Source organism: Aquarana catesbeiana, linkage group LG02 (genome assembly GCF_042186555.1).
Source record: "Aquarana catesbeiana isolate 2022-GZ linkage group LG02, ASM4218655v1, whole genome shotgun sequence".
Taxonomy (NCBI): Eukaryota; Metazoa; Chordata; class Amphibia; order Anura; family Ranidae; genus Aquarana; species Aquarana catesbeiana.
The window spans coordinates 387,841,400-387,858,998 of NC_133325.1; the positions used below are offsets into that span (position 1 = coordinate 387,841,400).

At 42.0% G+C, this 17,599-nt stretch overlaps 1 protein-coding gene across 3 annotated transcripts in view; it reads right to left on the bottom strand.

Annotated features, from left to right (window-relative positions):
• Positions 1 to 17,599, bottom strand: part of REPS2 (RALBP1 associated Eps domain containing 2) — a 261,119-nt gene that overhangs the window by 134,464 nt on the left and 109,056 nt on the right. For all 3 annotated transcript variants that reach the window (XR_012241643.1, XM_073615186.1, XM_073615185.1), the window contains exon 8: positions 9,040 to 9,182. Coding sequence is in view for 2 of the 3 variants with exons in the window: in XM_073615186.1 (XP_073471287.1) it covers positions 9,040 to 9,182 (143 nt within the window). In the remaining variant the exon portion in view is untranslated. The remainder of the gene's footprint in view (positions 1 to 9,039; positions 9,183 to 17,599) is intronic.

A 17,599-nucleotide genomic window follows, 5' to 3' on the forward strand; every position in this document is an offset into this window, starting at 1 on the left:
GTGCCCAACAGAAGTGGCTCTCTCCACTCTCTCCCTCTTCACAGGGCAGATTGCCTTCAACCAAATTCTGTAACGCAGGCAGCATAACTCAGGATCCATGAGTACCCCCATAGGAAGCGGCTTGCTATGGGGGCACTCGCCATAGGGGTGGAACCAGGAGCACCAGCAGGGAAACCCCAGAAGGGGAGGATCGGGCTTCTCTGTGCAAAATCATTGCATAGAGCAGGTAAGTATGACATGTTTATTATTTTAAAAGAAAAAAAGGTTTACATTCACTAAAGTCTGAATGTATCTGTATAAATTCGGCAAGGGTTAAATCCCCATTTTTTTCTTTTTTGCCATCTGTGTTCCACTGGGGAGGATAACCTACATTTCTTGTCCAGTAGATACAACATAAACTGAAAGGAAATCTCTACAAAATAAGGCTCGGTTCACACTGGGGCGACTTGTCAGGCGACCTAGTCGCCTGACAAGTCGCCTCCCGTTCTGTGCTATGGAACCGTTCTAATTGGAGCGACGCAAGTCGCTCCGACTTAGAAAAAGGTTCCTGTATTACTTTGGGGGCGACTTGGGGCGACTTGCATAGACTTCTATGCAGAAGTCGTCTCGCAAGTCGCCCCGCAGTCGTTTGCAGGTCGCCTCGCTGAGGCGACCTGCAAGTCGTGCCGCCCATGTGTGAACCGAGCCTAAGGGAAATGCCCCCCCCAGATAGAGGTCATCGTAGCAAATTGCGGAGACAACCCAAAACAAATAGAACAAACAGGGAAGGTGAATTTCTCCAATGGGACACAGGCAGCAATAACATCTGACAGAGGTTTTAGCCCATATTTAAGCAATCCATACTGGAAAAGTGTTGGTTTAGATATACTGTACTTGAAGAAAATACCCCCTGCAATAAAGAACACCAGCCCACATTTGTATACATTACAAAACACTTATGGGACCCAACAAAGAACTAGTGCTTGCATAGGAATTAAATTAAAGCATTATTAAACCCAAAAGCAAACATGTATTATATTGCAGCTTAGCAATTCTTAGATGTGATGGCTGTATTTGGCTTCCTTTCTTCTACTTTCATTTGATGATCCAGACAGCAAGTCTGTTGTTTCAAGCTCTCCAGCAGAATGTATCCGTTTATATGGATGAGACAATCCATTTACCACTGGCAGGTGTGATTAAAATGATCTGCTTTTATTTTATAAAAACCTTTATCCCAAAAGGAAAAAAAATGGTTGCTGTAACTGATTATAGGGTATTAGCTGGAGTTTGGCTTCAATGTGTTATTATATTCAAATCTGCTAATACATTTAACTCCCCCCAGACTGACACTGCTGCTGTCTGCTGTGCCCATTCCTCCAGAGTTGTGTCTTACCAATACAGGAGGTTTGTTACTGACCAGATCACCAGGTGAAAACAGAGGGAAAACAAATGCAGTCACCACATCTAATTGCATAAGCGATTGGTAAGCAGCAATATATTACATTTTTAGTTTAATATCGCTTTAACTTCCTTATATGTGGGGTCTACTTTGAAGATGAATATAAGTTATAATATTTATTTTCTATTAATTCAGTATTGATTGAAGCTAAACAATACGCATATTAGCTCATAAACTCTGTCCCGGGCCCATCTCGTAAATATACAAATTGCCAGGTTTGCCTGCAACTTACAGTAGACAATTTATATCTCTACTAATGAAAAGCCCAGTCTACAAGCCAAGTCATATAAATACAGAAAAGATCACAGGATCAAAACCAGATGAAAGAGCCCAAGATCATTGTAATCGTTGGTAAAGAAGCTAATGTGTTTTGAGGGCAACACCACTCTCCCTTCACCAGGGATACAAAAATAAACATAAAACATAGTCATAATGATGAAAAATTAAGTCTAAATAGTCACATGAATATATACCACAAATTTTAAAACACACATAATAACAAAATTGTCACATGAACTTCAGTTGTCTCAATTGAAATAGAAATTAATTTGAAATGCTAAGGGATAAAATGATTTTACTAATATTTTTCACTCTTTGTTATATTGCAGCCATTTGCTAAAATCATTTAAGTTCATTTTTTTTCCTCATTAATGTACACACAGCACCCCATATTGACAGAAAAACACAGAATTGTTGTCATTTTTGCAGATTTATTAAAAAAGAAAAACTGAAATATCACATGGTCCTAAGTATTCAGACCCTTTGCTCAGTATTTAGTAGAAGCACCCTTTTGATCTAATACAGCCATGAGTCTTTTTGGGAAAAATGCAACAAGTTTTTCACACCTGGATTTGGGGATCCTCTGCCATTCCTCCTTGCAGATCCTCTCCAGTTCTGTCAGGTTGGATGGTAAATGTTGGTGGACAGCCATTTTTAGGTCCCTCCAGAGATGCTGAATTGGGTTTAAGTCAGGGCTCTGGCTGGGCCATTCAAGAACAGTCACGGAGTTGTTGTGAAGCCATTCCTTCATTGTTTTAGCTGTGTGCTTAGGGTCATTGTCTTGTTGGAAGGTAAACCTTCGGCCCAGTCTGAGGTCCTGAGCACTCTGGAGAAGGTTTTCATCCAGGATATCCCTGTACTTGGCCGCATTCATTATTCCCTCGATTGCAACCAGTCGTCCTGTCCCTGCAGCTGAAAAACACCCCCACAGAATGATGCTGCCACCACCATGCTTCACTGTTGGAACTTATTGGACAGGTGATGAGCAGTGCCTGGTTTTCTCCACACATACCGCTTAGAATAAAGGCCAAAAAGTTCTATCTTGGTCTCATCAGACCAAAGAATCTTATTTGGGGGTAACAAGAAATTCTGCGCGGCCAAGAAAAGAGGGCAACAATAAGCAGCTAACACAACCAATAAGATATACACATGTAACAAAAAATAAAAATTATGTGTAGCGCTAAAAGTTCAACAAAGTGTCCAACAAATGACAGGGATGTCAAGAAACATATAGAAAAAGTCCTCCGTATAAATAAGATTCAAAAATATCGGTGACTTCGTGTGAAGAACATAGCAAATGTGTGACATCTGAGGTGGACACAGAGGAGAACCGAGTCCGAGAACCAACTGGACGCTCTCACCATGTGTTCATCCTCTAGAGATGAACACATGGTGAGAGCGTCCGGTTGGTTCTCGGACTTCCACTTTCATCATTATCCTGGAACATCCATCACTATCCACCACCCAAGCCTGACTTGACCCAGTCGGGCGTATGCCCCCTTGGGTCCACGTCATCTGGTAAGCCTCCTTACAGTTGGTGGTGGTGTGTCTCCTCTGTGTCCACCTCAGATGTCACACATTTGCTATGTTCTTCACACGAAGTCACTGATATTTTTTAATCTTATTTATACGGAGGACTTTTTCTATATGTTTCTTGACATCTCTGTCATTTGTTGGACATTTTGTTGAACTTTTAGCGCTACACATAATTTTTATTTTTTGTTACAAAGAATCTTATTTCTCACCATCTTGGAGTCCTTCAGGTGGAGGGCTGCAGTGATGGTTGACTTTCTACAACTTTCTCCCATCTCCCGACTGCATCTCTGGAGCTCAGCCACAGTGATCTTTGGGTTATTCTTTACCTCTCTCACCAAGGCTCTTCTCCCACGATAGGTCAGTTTGGCCGTACGGCCAGCTCTAGGAAGGGTTCTGGTCTTCCCAAATGTCTTCCATTTAGGGATTATTGAGGCCACTGTGCTCTTAGGAACCTTAAGTGCAGCAGACATTTTTTTGTAACCTTGCCCAGATCTGTGCCTTGCCACAATTCTGTCTCTGAGCTCTTCAGGCAGTTCAATCAGTATAATCAAACACAGCTGGACTCAAATGAAGGTGTAGAACCATCTCAAGGATGATCAGAAGAAATGGACAGCACCTGAGTTAAATATATGAGTGTTACAGCAAAGGGTCTGAATACTTAGGACCATGTGATATTTCAGTTTTTCTTTTTTAATAAATCTGCAAAAATGTCAACAATTCTGTGTTTTTCTGTTAATATGGGGTTGTGTGTGTGTGTATATATATATATATATATATATATATATATATATATATATATATATATATATATTACATCATCAGTGGGAGGGGATTAAATGGCCATATGCTTTAATGACTGTGCCACAAGCGAGTATGTAACAGACAGTACAAACCTGAGTACATTCATTTTAATAAAATAAAGCTGTTCTATTATTGCATATCCTTTACTACACACAGCTAACCTTAAAGTAATATTAAAGTCTACATCAGGGGCGGCTTATTATAGTTCTCTTTCTATATACCAATATTAAAGTCTTGTTTTGGTTTTTTTTTTCCAATAACAAACATGTTAGCAAAGCGTTACTGGATCTACTGATTATCAACAATACAGACCTGATCATGGATGTGGAAATACGGGGCAATTTAGGAAACAGCGATCACAGGTCAATTGGCTTCAGTATAAATCACACAAATAGGAAACATAAGGGGAATACAAAGACACTGAATTTTAAAAGAGCTGACTTCCCTAAACTACGAACCTTGCTAAAAGGCATAAAATCTTAGGAACGAAGAACACGGAGGAGAGTTGAGTTTGCTTTAAGAGCATATTAAAAAAGGGCATTAGCCAATGCATCCCAATGGGAAATAAATTTAAAAGAGCGAATAAAAGTCCTGGATGGCTTAACTCCAATGTAAAAATGCATATAAAAGCAAAGGAGAAGGCCTTCAAAAAAATACAAGGTTGAGGAATCAGCATTCAGACTTTATAAAGAATGCAACAAGTATGTAAGGGTGCAATTAGGGCGGCTAAGACAGAACACGAAAGACACATAGCAGAGGATAGCAAAAAAAATCCCAAGAAATTCTTTAAGTATGTAAACAGTAAAAAAGGGAGGACAGACCATATTGGCCCGATAAAGAATGAGGAAGGACATCTGGTTACAAAGGATGGGGAGATGGCAAAGGTATTTAATTTATTCTTCTCCTCAGTCTTCACGAGGGAATCGGGGGGCTTCAGTAACCAAAACTACAGTGTTTATCCTCATGACACATCACAAGAAGCACCTCCATGGTTAACAGAGGACAGAATTAAAATTAGACTTAATTTTTTTTAACATTAATAAATCACCGGGACCAGATGGCTTGCACCCGAGGGTACTTAGGGAACTCAGTCAAGTAATTGCCCAACCATTGTTCCTACTGCCCGACCATTGTCTACTGACTGGAATGGTACCAGCTGATTGGATAAAAGCCAATGTAGCACCAATATTTAAAAAGGGCCCAAAATACATCCCTGGGAATTACAGACCGGTTAGCCTAACATCAATAGTATGGAAGCTCTTGGAGGGGATGATAAGGGACTATATACAAGATTTTAGTAAAGAGAACGGTATCATTAGCAGTAATTAGCATGGATTCATGAAGAATTGTTCTTTCCATACCAATCTGTTAACCTTCTATAAGGAGGTGAGTTGCCATCTAGGAAAAGGAAGGCCCGTAGATGTGGTGTATCTGGATTTTGCAAAAGCATTTGACACAGTTCCCCATAAACGTTTACTGTACAAAATAAGGACCATAGGGTAAGTACATGGATTGAAAACTGGCTACAAGGGCGAGTTTAGAGGGTGGTGATAAATGGGGAGTACTCGGAATGGTCGGGGGGGGGGGTTCCACAGGGTTCTGTGATGGGACCAATCCTATTTAATTTGTTCATAAACGACCTGGAGGATGGGGTAAACAGTTTTGTCTCTGTATTTGCGGACGATCCTAAGCTAAGCAGGGCAATAACTTCTCCGCAGGATGTGGAAACCTTGCAAAAAGATCTGAACAAATTAATGGCAAATGAGGTTTAATGTAAAAAAATGTAAAATAATGCATTTGGGTGGCAAAAATATTGAATGCAATCTATACACTGGGAGGAGAACCTCTGGGGGAATCTAGGATGGAAAAGGACCGGGGGGTCCTAGTAGATGATAGGCTCAGCAATGGCATGCAATGCCAAGCTGCTGCTAACAAAGCAAACAGAATTTTGGCATGCATTAAAAAGCGGATTAACTCCAGAGATAAAACAATAATTCTCCCACTCTTCAAGACTCTGGTCCGGCCACACCTAGAGTATGCTATCCAGTTCTGGGCACCAGTCCTCAGGAAGGATGTACTGGAAATGGAGCGAGTACAAAGAAGGCCAACAAAGCTAATAAAGGGTCTGGAGGATATTAGTTATGAGGAAAGGTTGCGAGCACTGAACTTATTCTCTCTGGAGAAGAGGCGCTTGAGAGGGGATATGATTTCAATTTACAAATACCGTACTGGTGATCCCACAATAGGGATAAAACTTTTTTGCGGAAGGGAGTTTAACAAGACACTCATTAAAATTAGAAGAAAAGAGGTTTAACCTTAAACTACGTAGATGGTTCTTTACTGTAAGAGGGCCAAGGATGTGGAATTCCCTTTCACAAGCGGTGGTCTCAGCAGGGGGCGACGATAGTTTCAAAAAACTATTAGATAAGCACCTGAACGACCGCAACATACAGGGATATACAATGTAATACTGCCATATAATCACACACATAGGTTGGACTTGATGGACTTGTGTCTTTTTTCAACCTCACCTACTATGTAACTATGTTATACTTACCTGCTCTGTGTAATGGTTTTGCACAGAGCAGCCCGGATCCTCCTCTATTCGGAGTCCCTCGCTGGCGCTCCTGGTCCCTCCCTCCTTCTGGGTTCCCCCACAGCAAGCAGCTTGCTATGAGGGCATCTAAGCAGGTGCACTCCCGCCCACTCTGTCTCCTAATTGGCTTACTGGCTGTTATTGACAGCAGTGGGAGCAAATGGCTCCGGCTGCTACCAAAAGCCAATCAGGAGTGCAAGTCTTTGGAGAGCCAAGGCACTCATGGACTTCGCTGGATTGGGAGGGGGCTCAGTTAAGTATTAGGTAGGGCTGGGGGGACTGCTGCACACATAATGTTTTTTTTTACCTTCATGCATAGAATGCATGAAGGTAAAAAACCTTGTGCCTTTACAACCACTTTAACAAAGCATGTGCTGTACTTAGAATGCTGTAGTCAGGAGTAAGAAACGTAAAACACAGTGTGGGGAAATTATCAAAATTGGTGCAGTCAGAATCTGGAACAGCTTCGCATGACAAACAATCAGCTTGTTCAGCTTTGAAAATGAAAGCTATAAGCTGATTGGTTGCCATGCACAGCTGCTTCAGATTCTGTCTGCTCTAGTTTTGATAAATTCCCCTAAGGGCTCATTCAGACAGGCGCTCAGACAGGTCCTGTATGCTGAGCGACTTTTTGCTGCATCTACATCCACCAGAGAGCTTCATCTATAAGCGAAAAGATTGCAAACATATGGTCAGGAATCGCTCACATACCTGGCTCTGTGATGTCAGCTGACAGCCTGCTGTCAGCTGAAAACGGGTCACAGGGGGTCCCAGGAGTGAAAAACAATCTGCACTGCTGTGATTCACAGAAGAAGCACAGTCAAACAAGCAATAAATCTATCACAGTACCTGTCGCTCTGCTCCAGTTTGACATTATTGGCAACAATTGATAAATGTCCCTATTTATGTTGTGAACCCCCCCTGTCCAGGGGCCTTTGCCACACCAACCACCATTTCCTAGTCAAGGGCCTCTTCTAAACCCCCCCCCCTCCAGTCTAGGGCTTCCCCTGCGCTCCTATCCTAGTCCAAGGCCTCCTCTACAGCCCCCCCCCTCCCAAGTTCAGAGGCTCCTCTGCACTCTGCCTTCCAAATCCCGGGTCCTTTGCCACACCAACACCACACTTTTTAAGTCCAGGGCCTCCTTTACACCCCCAGTCCAGGGCATCCGGTGTACTCCCCTCCTAGTCCAGGACCTCCTCTGCATTCCCCAGTTTAGGGCCTCCACTGCAATTCCCCCCCCCCCCCCCCCAGTCCAGGGCCTTCTGTGTACTCCCCTCCTAGTCCAGGGCCTTCGCTGTATCCCCAAGTCCATAGCCTCCTCTGCACTCCCCTGCTAGTCCAGGGCCTCCTCTGCACCTTCCAGTCCAGGTCCTCCTGTGTACTTCCCTCCTAGTCCAGGGCCTCCTCTCCTAATCCAGGGTCTTTGATACACCAACCCTTTTCTAGTCCAGGGCCTCCTCTACACCCCCCCACTACAGCGCCTCCTCTGCACCTCCCCAGTCCAGAGCCTCCACAGTACCCCCCCCCCCCAGTCCAGGGCCTCCTCTGCACCCCCCCTTAGTAAAGAGCCTCCTCTGCCCCTCCCCCAGCCCAGTGTCTCATCCACACCCCCCATCAGCTGAAGGCCTCCACGGCACCCCCCAGTCCAAGGCCTCCTCTGGACCCCCCCCCAGCCCAGGGCCTCCTCCACACACCACCTCAGTCCAGGGCCTTCTCTGCACCCCCCCAGGCCCCCCAATCCTTTGCCATTACAACCCCAACTTCCTAGTCCAGGGCCTTCTGCACACAAACCCCTCTCCTTGTCCTAATAAATGCCTTCCAGTTCCATGAAGGCTCTCCCATGCTGAAGCGTCACTCTGGAATGCCTTTCTATAGTGCTGGCTAGCGGGAGAAGCAGAGTGATTCAACGCTAGTACACCTGTGCAGTCTCTGGTATTTGGCAAACTATGCAGAGGGCGCTGCCTGTACGTTACACTTGATCAGGCGTCAGCGACACCCTTAGTGCATCGCTTCCCAGTGGGGTGACGGAACCCCTGGCGTCACCCCCCTAGATGCGTAACCCGGGGCGTATGCCCCCCCTGCGCCCCCCTAGTTTCAGCCCTGCCTACACCTGTAGGGGTTAACCAGCCGTGGATGAAGAGTAGCAGCACCCCATGCAATTACAGTGATTGGAACTGGAACAAAATCCTCACTTTTATTTATTATATCTCATCTCAAATGTTACCCACATTAAAATGAACCTTTCTTTTTAGCAAATAGGTGCCGCAACTCATAATGTACAGACATTATACTTTCATTTGTAGTATTGTACTATTACATACTCAGGAAGATAACAAGCAATGACATGAAAGCTGTTGATAAATTCAGTTAAAAATATATATTTTCTTACCTGACTGAATGATTTCAGACAACAAGTTCTTGGGTAGTGTATCTGGCAAATCAAAGCCATTCTTTCTAGCAACAATAAGGTGAAAAGCTGCACAAAATTCCGAAAGAGTCAGCGCTCCATCACAGTCAACATCACTAAGATCCCTGGAAGAAAACAATTATTTGTAAAAGCATCCAAAAATGAAATGTCAAATACAACTATTCATTTTATTTTCTAACCTACATTAAAAAAAAAAAAAATATGATAATTAGTACTATATATATATTGTACAAATTAACACAAACCTTAATCCAACCAGTGCTCTGAAATACTGCTCTAAAGCATGTGATGGCATAGGAGTCTAGGCATAGCCCAAAGATAGTCTCTGATGCAGCAATATACAGTATATCAGAGGAAAGGGAACCCACTGTATATCCCCACTGTATATCACAGGAAAGAGATCCTACAGTTCCTCGTTAGGATCTGACCAGATCACTGACCAGAAGAAAAAAGTCTAAAAAAAAGAAAGCATGGAAAAGCATAGTTTCCCCCCTCTATAATGGGACTCTAAAGGCATAAGAGAGTACCAAATGTTTACATTAAAAACCAAAGTTTAATTGAATTGGTTTACAAAAAGTAGAAAAACATATCATAGTCAAAAGATACAGTACTCAATAAAAAGAATGAGGTAGCTATTACCACACCATATTATTTCACATAACAGCTATTCAGTATCTATAAGAAGAGTTGCATCAACAAAACCAACGCATTTCAAAGTAATTTGGCTCCTTCCTCAGGGATAGTTTTTTTGCAATTATTGTAGGTATAGTCTACAAGATGAAAATCATGTTAAAAACATTCATCATGCTGTATATATTGGTGGCTCCTATGACAGTAAGTGAGATTTACAAACAATACTTACAGTATCCTCAAAATCATGACACAACAGTGGTCATGATGATTAAAAAATGAAAGATTCAGAGATGTGCCATCTTGGTTGACATACATCAAACCCCAACAGAGAAGTTATTAGGAACTACATTGTAAGCCCATTTAGGGCCGCTTTATGGCCCTTTGAAACTACCATCCACCCTATATACCTCCATGTCCTGTCTTACATAGCCTGGCAGAACACAACTCATCACTTGATTAGAGGTATGTAATTTGATGGGATTATAGGCCATCATACTACTTCCTCATCTATTGTACATATATATATATATATATATATATATATATATATATATATAAATAGATATACATATATCTTGTTGACTTTCTATTCTCTCCTCAGTGATGCCATATGGTCCCAGTGTGTATCTGTTGGGACCCTCTCGGTCTATTTCCGGAGACTTTTTTGCACCCTTTTCTACAACTTCTGTGTCGGGGTTGGATGTATGTCAACCAAGATGGCACCTCTCTGAATCTTTCATGTTTCTAATCATTATGCCAATGTTGTGTCATGGTTTTGAGGATACTGTAAGTATCGTTTGCAGATCTCACTGCCATAGGAGCCACCAATATATACAGCATGATGAATGTTTTTAACATGATTTTCCTCTTGTAGACTATACCTACACTAAGCCAAGTTATTCTGAAACACGTCAGTATGTTGATGCAACTCTTCTTATAGATACTGAATAGCTGTTAAGTGAAATAATATGGTGTGGTAATATGTACATCATTCTTTTTATTGTGTGCTGTATTTTTTGACAACTATATGTTTTTCTACTTTTTGTAAACCAATTCAATAAAACTTTGAATTTTAATGTAAACATTTGGCACTCTCTTATGCCTTTAAAGTCCCATTATAGAGGGGGAAACTATGCTTTTCAATGTATCTTAGGGATGTGGCTTTACCAAGTGGATATTTGAACCTCCATTTTCTTACAAAAAACAAAACAACTGCAAAAATCACATCTAAGATATGGTAAGCTGCAATATAATAAACATTTGCTTTTGGGTTTAATACCATTCTAAAAGATGGGCAATTGTACAGTGCCTTGCAAAAGTATTCACCCCCTTGGCATTTTTCGTGTTTTGTTGCCTCACAACCTGGAATTAACATGGATTGTTTGAGGATTTGCATCATTTAATTTACAGAACATCCCCACAACTTTGAAGATTTTATTTTTTTTATTGTGAAACAAGCAACAAATAGGACAAAATAACAGAAAAAGTCAATGTACGTAACTATTCACCCCCCTAGAGTCAATACTTTGTAGAGCCACCTTTTGCGGCTATCACCGATACAAGTCACTTTGCATAAGCATCTATGAGCTTGCCACATCTTACCACTGGGATTTTGCCCATTCCTCCTTGCAAAACTGCTCCAGCTCCTTCAAGTTGTTTGGTTTGCGCTTATGAACAGCAATCTTTAAGTCTGACCACAGATTTTCTATTGGATTGAGGTCTAGGCTTTGACTAGGCCATTCCAACACATTTACATGTTTCCCCTTAAACCACTCAAGTGGTGCTTTAGCAGTGTGTTTGGGGTCATTGTCCTGCTGGAAGGTGAACCTCCGTCCTAGCCTCAAATCACACACAGAGTGGTATAGGTTTTGCTCAAGAATATCCCTGTATTTAGCACCATCCATCTTTCCCTCAACTCTGACCAGTTTCCCAGTCCCGACTGCTGAAAAACATCCCCACAGCATGATGCTGCCACCACCATGTTTCACTTTGATGGCCAAAAAGTTAAATTTTAGTCTCATCAGACCAGAGCACCTTCCTCCATACATTTTGGGAGTCTTCCACATGCCTTTTCACAAACTCAAAACGTGCCATTTTGTTTTTTGCTGAAAGTAATGGCTTTCTTCTGATCAGGGCCATCTTTTCGCATGGGCACGCTGGGCAGTTGCCCGGGAGCTCCACTTGCATGGGGGCCCCACATGCCCAGTGACCCCAGCCAGAGCCGGACAGGCCTACCGCCTACCGGCATACCGGGAAATTTCCCGGTAGGCCGCCTGCCCTAGGGCCACTTTGAGTTGCGGCTGCAGCGCTCCGCTTTTTCCCTCTCTCTTCCTCCTCCTGTGTATCACGGAGCTGGCTGGGTCTGTGTTCAGCGGCCGCACTGTCACAAGGTCCCGCCCCTCTACACCAGCTCGTGTAATAGTAGATTGAATCAGTGTTCCGCATATCACACAAGCCAGTCTGGGGGGGCGGGACCTTGTTACAGCGTGCCTGCCGAACACAGACCCAGCCAGCTCCATGATACACAGTAAGAGATGCCCGCTGTGTGTGTGTTACCAGGCGATGGTGAGTCTGTATTAATTGGCACAGTGATGCGGCATTCATGGGCACAGTGAGGGTGCAAATTTTGGCACAGTGAGACTGCATTCATGGGCACAGTGAGGCTGTAATGGTGGGCACAGTGAGAGTGCAATGGTGGGCACAGTGAAGCTGCAATGGTGGGCACAGTGAGGCTGCATTCACAGGCACAGTAAGGCTGCATTCACAGGCACAGTAAGGCTGCAATGGTGAGCACAGTGAGGCTGCATTCATGGGCACAGTGAGGCTGCAATGGTGGGCACAGTGAGGCTGCATTCACGGGCACAGTGAGGCTGCAATGGTGGGTACAGTAAGGCTGCATTCACGGGCACAGTGAGGCTGCATTCACAGGCACGGTGAGGCTGCAATGGTGGGCACAGTGAGGCTGCATTTGATGGGCAATTGTGCGTGATTGTGTAGACAGGGCCCCAGTGCACTGTATTGCCGGGGGCCTATAATGCTCTTAAGATGGCACTGCTTCTGATTACTCTGCCATAAAGCCCAACTCTATGGAGCGTATGGCTTATTGTCGTCCTATGTACAGATACTCCAGTCTCTGCTGTGGAACTCTGCAGCTCCTCCAGGGTTACCTTAGGTCTCTGTGCTGCCTCTCTAATTAATGCTCACCTTGCCCAGTCCGTGAGTTTTGGTGTGCAGCTGTCTCTTGGCAGGTTTGCTGTTGTAACATGTTCTTTCCATTTGGTTATGGTAGATTTGATGGTGTTCCTAGGGATCATCAAAAATTTGGATATTTTTTTATTAACCTAACCCTGACTTGTACTTCTCAACAACATTGTCCCTTACTTGTTTGGAGAGTTCCTTGGTCCTCATGGCAGTGTTTGGTTAGTGGTGCCTATTGCTTAGGTGTTGCAGGCCTTTCAAAAAGGTGTGTATATGTAATGACAGATCGTGTGACACTTAGATTGCACACAGGTGGACATCATTTCACTAATTATGTGACTTCTGAAGATAATTGGTTGCACCAGAGTTTTTTATGGGCTTCATAACAAAGGGGGTGAATACATACGCACATGCCAATTATTCGTTTTTTATTTCTGAAAAATAGATTTATGTATATATTTTTCTAATTTTACTTCACCAACTTAGACTATTGTATTCTGATCCATGACATACAATTCACATTTAAAAAACATTAAGGCTAAAAACTAAAGGCTGCAATGTAACAAAATAGGTAAAAAGCCAAGGGGGTGAATACTTTTGCAAGGCACTGTAGTTTGTGAAGCCACAATAATTGTAAATGAATTTATAAATATATGACCAAATAAATTACTATCAATTTAAAATGCATATGATAAATAAATGAGTAAAAGCAATAAAACATAAAATTAATAATGAATGGCTTATGGTGTAAATCTCCTCATTAGGTCCTTTAGGGGCCAAAGTATTTAGTTCTAAGATCTAGAACGTCTCTCTGTTACACAACCTTCTGAATCATTCTGCCATAGAACTGCATTTTGCAATCGATTCAGTGACCCAAATGCTGAGACCTTTTGTGGATTTGGTGTGTTTAAGAGTAAAATGTCTGGGGATACTGTGTTCTACATCTTTACATGCTATCTCCTTTCTCCAAATACATGGCACCAACATAGGTGCATCTTTTGCAAAGAGTTATGCCAACCTAATGAAGGGTTATATATATATATCTCACATAAGTGAGTACACCCCTCACATTTTTGTAAATATTTTATTATATCTTTTCATGTGACAACACTGAATAAATTACACTTTGCTACAATGTAAAGTAGTGAGTGTACAGCTTGTATAACAGTGTACATTTTCTGTCCCCTCAAAATAACTCAACACACAGCCAATAATTTCTAAACCACTGGCAACAAAAGTGAGTACACCCCTAAGTTAAAATGTCCAAATTGGGCCCAATTAGCCATTTTCCCTCCCCAGTGTCATGTGACTCATTAGTGTTGCAAGGTCTCAGGTGTGAATGGGGAGCAATTGTGTTAAATCACTCTCTCATACTGGTCACTGGAAGTTCAACAGGGCACCTCATGGCAAAGAACTCTCTGAGGATCAGAAAAAAAGAATTGCTGCTCTATATAAAGATGGCCTAGGCTATAAGAAGATTGCCAAGACCCTGAAACTGAGCTGCAGCACAGTGGCCAAGACCATACAGCAGTTTAACAGGACAGAATCCACTCAGAACAGGCCTCGCCATGGTTGACCAAAGATGTTGAGTGCATGTGCTCAGCATCATATCCAGAGGTTGTCTTTGGGAAATAGACGTTTGAGTGCTGCCAGCATTGCTGCAGAGGTTGAAGGGGTGGGGGGTCAGCCTGTCAGTGCTCAGACCATATGCCGCACACTGCATCAAACTGGTCTGCATGGCTGTTGTCCCAAAAGGAAGCCTCTTCTAAAGATGATGCACAAGAAAGCCAGCAAACAGTTTGCTGAAGACAAGCAGACTAAGGACATGGATTACTGGAACCATGTTCTGTGGTCTAATGAGACCAAGATAAACTTATTTGGTTCAGATGGTGTCAAGCATGTGTGGCAGCAACCAGGTGAGGAGTACAAAGTGAAGTGTGTCTTGCCTACAGTCAAGCATAGTGGTAGGAGTGTCATGGTCTGGGGCTGCATAAGTGCTGCTGGCACTGGGGAGCTACAGTTCATTGAGGGAACCATGAATGCCAACATGTACTGTGACATACTGAAGCAGAGCAAGATCCCCTCCCTTCGGAGACTGGGCAGCAGGGCAGTATTCCAACATGATAACGACCTCAAACACACCTCTGCCTTGCTAAAGAAGCTGAGGGTAAAGGTGATGGACTGGCCAAGCATGTCTCCAGACCTAAACCCTATTGAGCATCTGTGGGGCATCCTCAAACAGAAGGTGGAGGAGAGCAAGGTCTCTAACAGCCACCAGCTCCGTGATGTCTTTATGGAGGAGTGGAAGAGGACTCCAGTGGCAACCTGTAAAGCTCTGGTGAACTCCATGCCCAAGTGGGTTATGGCAGTGCTGGAAAATAATGGTGGCCATACAAAATATTGACACTTGGGCCCAATTTGAACATTTTCACTTAGGGGTGTACTCACTTTTGTTGCCAGCGGTTTAGACAATAATGGCTGTGTGTTGAGTTATTTTGAGGGGACAGACAATTTACACTGTTATACAAGCTGTACACTCACTACTTTACATTGTAGCAAAGTGTCATTTCGTCAGTGTTGTTACATGAGAAGATATAATAAAATATTTACAAAAATGTGAGGGGTGTACTCACTTTTGTGAGATACTATATATATATATATATATATATATATATATATATACACACACATATAGCCTTCTACAGAAAATATATTGATATCATCATATGGACGGCCCCTCCTCTGTTGAACAATTTGTCCAATACTGCAATCACAACAACATGAGCTTTTCTTTTATATATGAGCCTGTCTTCCTGGACCTACAGCTTGGCCATTTAGATGGCTAGATTGTTTCCAAGACACATTTTAAGGCCACGTCCGGTAGTTCATACCTACATTTCAAGGGCTGTCACCATCCAAACTGGATAAATAACATCCCTAGGAGACAGTTTTGCAGGCTCTGGAAGAACTGCACCTTGGATTCCAGTTATTTTTCATAAGGCCAAAGACAAAGGTTATGATACTATCTCTGTGGAAAATGTACATCAGGAACGTCTGACAGTTTTGCCAGAAACGACCAACACTGATAACAGGTCCCAGACTGACCGCAGATACATTAGCTAATTTCACTGTAAGTTTAGGCAAAAGGAAAAATATTTCGATGTCACTGGGGTATTCGACTCCAGGACCCTAAACTAGGTCCTGCCATCCCTGACAGACCCAGATTTGTTTATAAGAGGGCATCTAATATAAAAAAAATGCCCAGTAGGATCTGTGAAGCTGAACAATCTTCCTCCAATTCCCTGGTAACCTCCTTCGCAAACATCACAGGAATGTTCCAAGGCAAAAAAGAAAAAAAGTGTAAAGCCTGGTACACACGATGAGAATATCAGACAAATCATCGCCTATTTTTTGCATGCTAATCTCATATTGAAAACGAATAGGTTACTAGAGTTACGAAAATTCTCATAAGACAGAATACAACTTCCCATGATGATGTAATGTATTGTATTGTATTGTATTGTAATGTAATGTATGCTTTCATTTCCAAGCATGCATGGTCTTGGTCACTCGATTTTCTACAGACAAATACTGTGCTGATTAAAACTAAAATTGTTTGTTCCGTTATCTTACGAGAACATTTTTTGTGCTTTTCCCTTTGGATAAATTTGCATCAACTGTCGTGATCGGCTCTCAAAAGCTGTGTACCAACGATCAGATTATCAGATGATCGCTCCAAAAACATCTTTTTCATCTGATTTTCTTATCGTGTGTACTATGCTTAAGATGTGCATTTTTGTCAGTCACCGTCAAAAGAATTTCAGTGACATTAAGGGAAAATTTACACTTAAATCCTTTATTACCTGCTCTATTGATTTTGTTATCTATTGTATATCCTATCCCCGCTGCCTTCTTTATGTAGGCCACATATCCGCCCTGTGCAGATTTGGGGAACACAAAAGGCTTACTGAACATGGAGATTTAGAGCACACAGACAATTTACTCTTAAATGCAGCAAATCCACAGTAGGTCTCATCTCAGAATATGGGTTTTTGAATCGATGATCTGGGTTTTTGAATTGATTCCAAAATGCAGGTCTATAGCAGAGGATTCAATAGGTTGTGTAACAGTGAAACCTTCTGGATCTTCACATTAAGAACTTTGGCCCCTACAGGACTTAATGAGGAAATGGATGTTCACATCATCTTGTAGAAAATTACAAAACCAATAGCCATTAGTTATTAATATCATGTTTTATTGTATTTATCTCATCATATGCATTTAAAATTGATAGTAATTTATTTGGTCATACATTTATAGATTAATTTACAATTATTTTGGCTTCACAAAACTCATGTTACACACCACTATAATACATATTCTGGTCAGGATATGCATATCAGGTTAGGTAATCACATTATTATATAGGATTGATTATCTTATAGTATTTTTTATTTTTTTTTATACTTTAATAATTTTGATCTATATGGGTTTTTATTTTTATTTTATTCATTTAGGATGTTCATTTACACATTGTGTATATTGTGCTGTTTGTACTTTTTGGATGATATTTTATAGATCTTGTAATAATGCTGGTCTTTATAGTACTCTTCTTTTTTTCTCCTATATCATTGCCACAATTATATACAATTGCCCATCTTTTAAATGCATTATGCTGGCTGGCACTTGT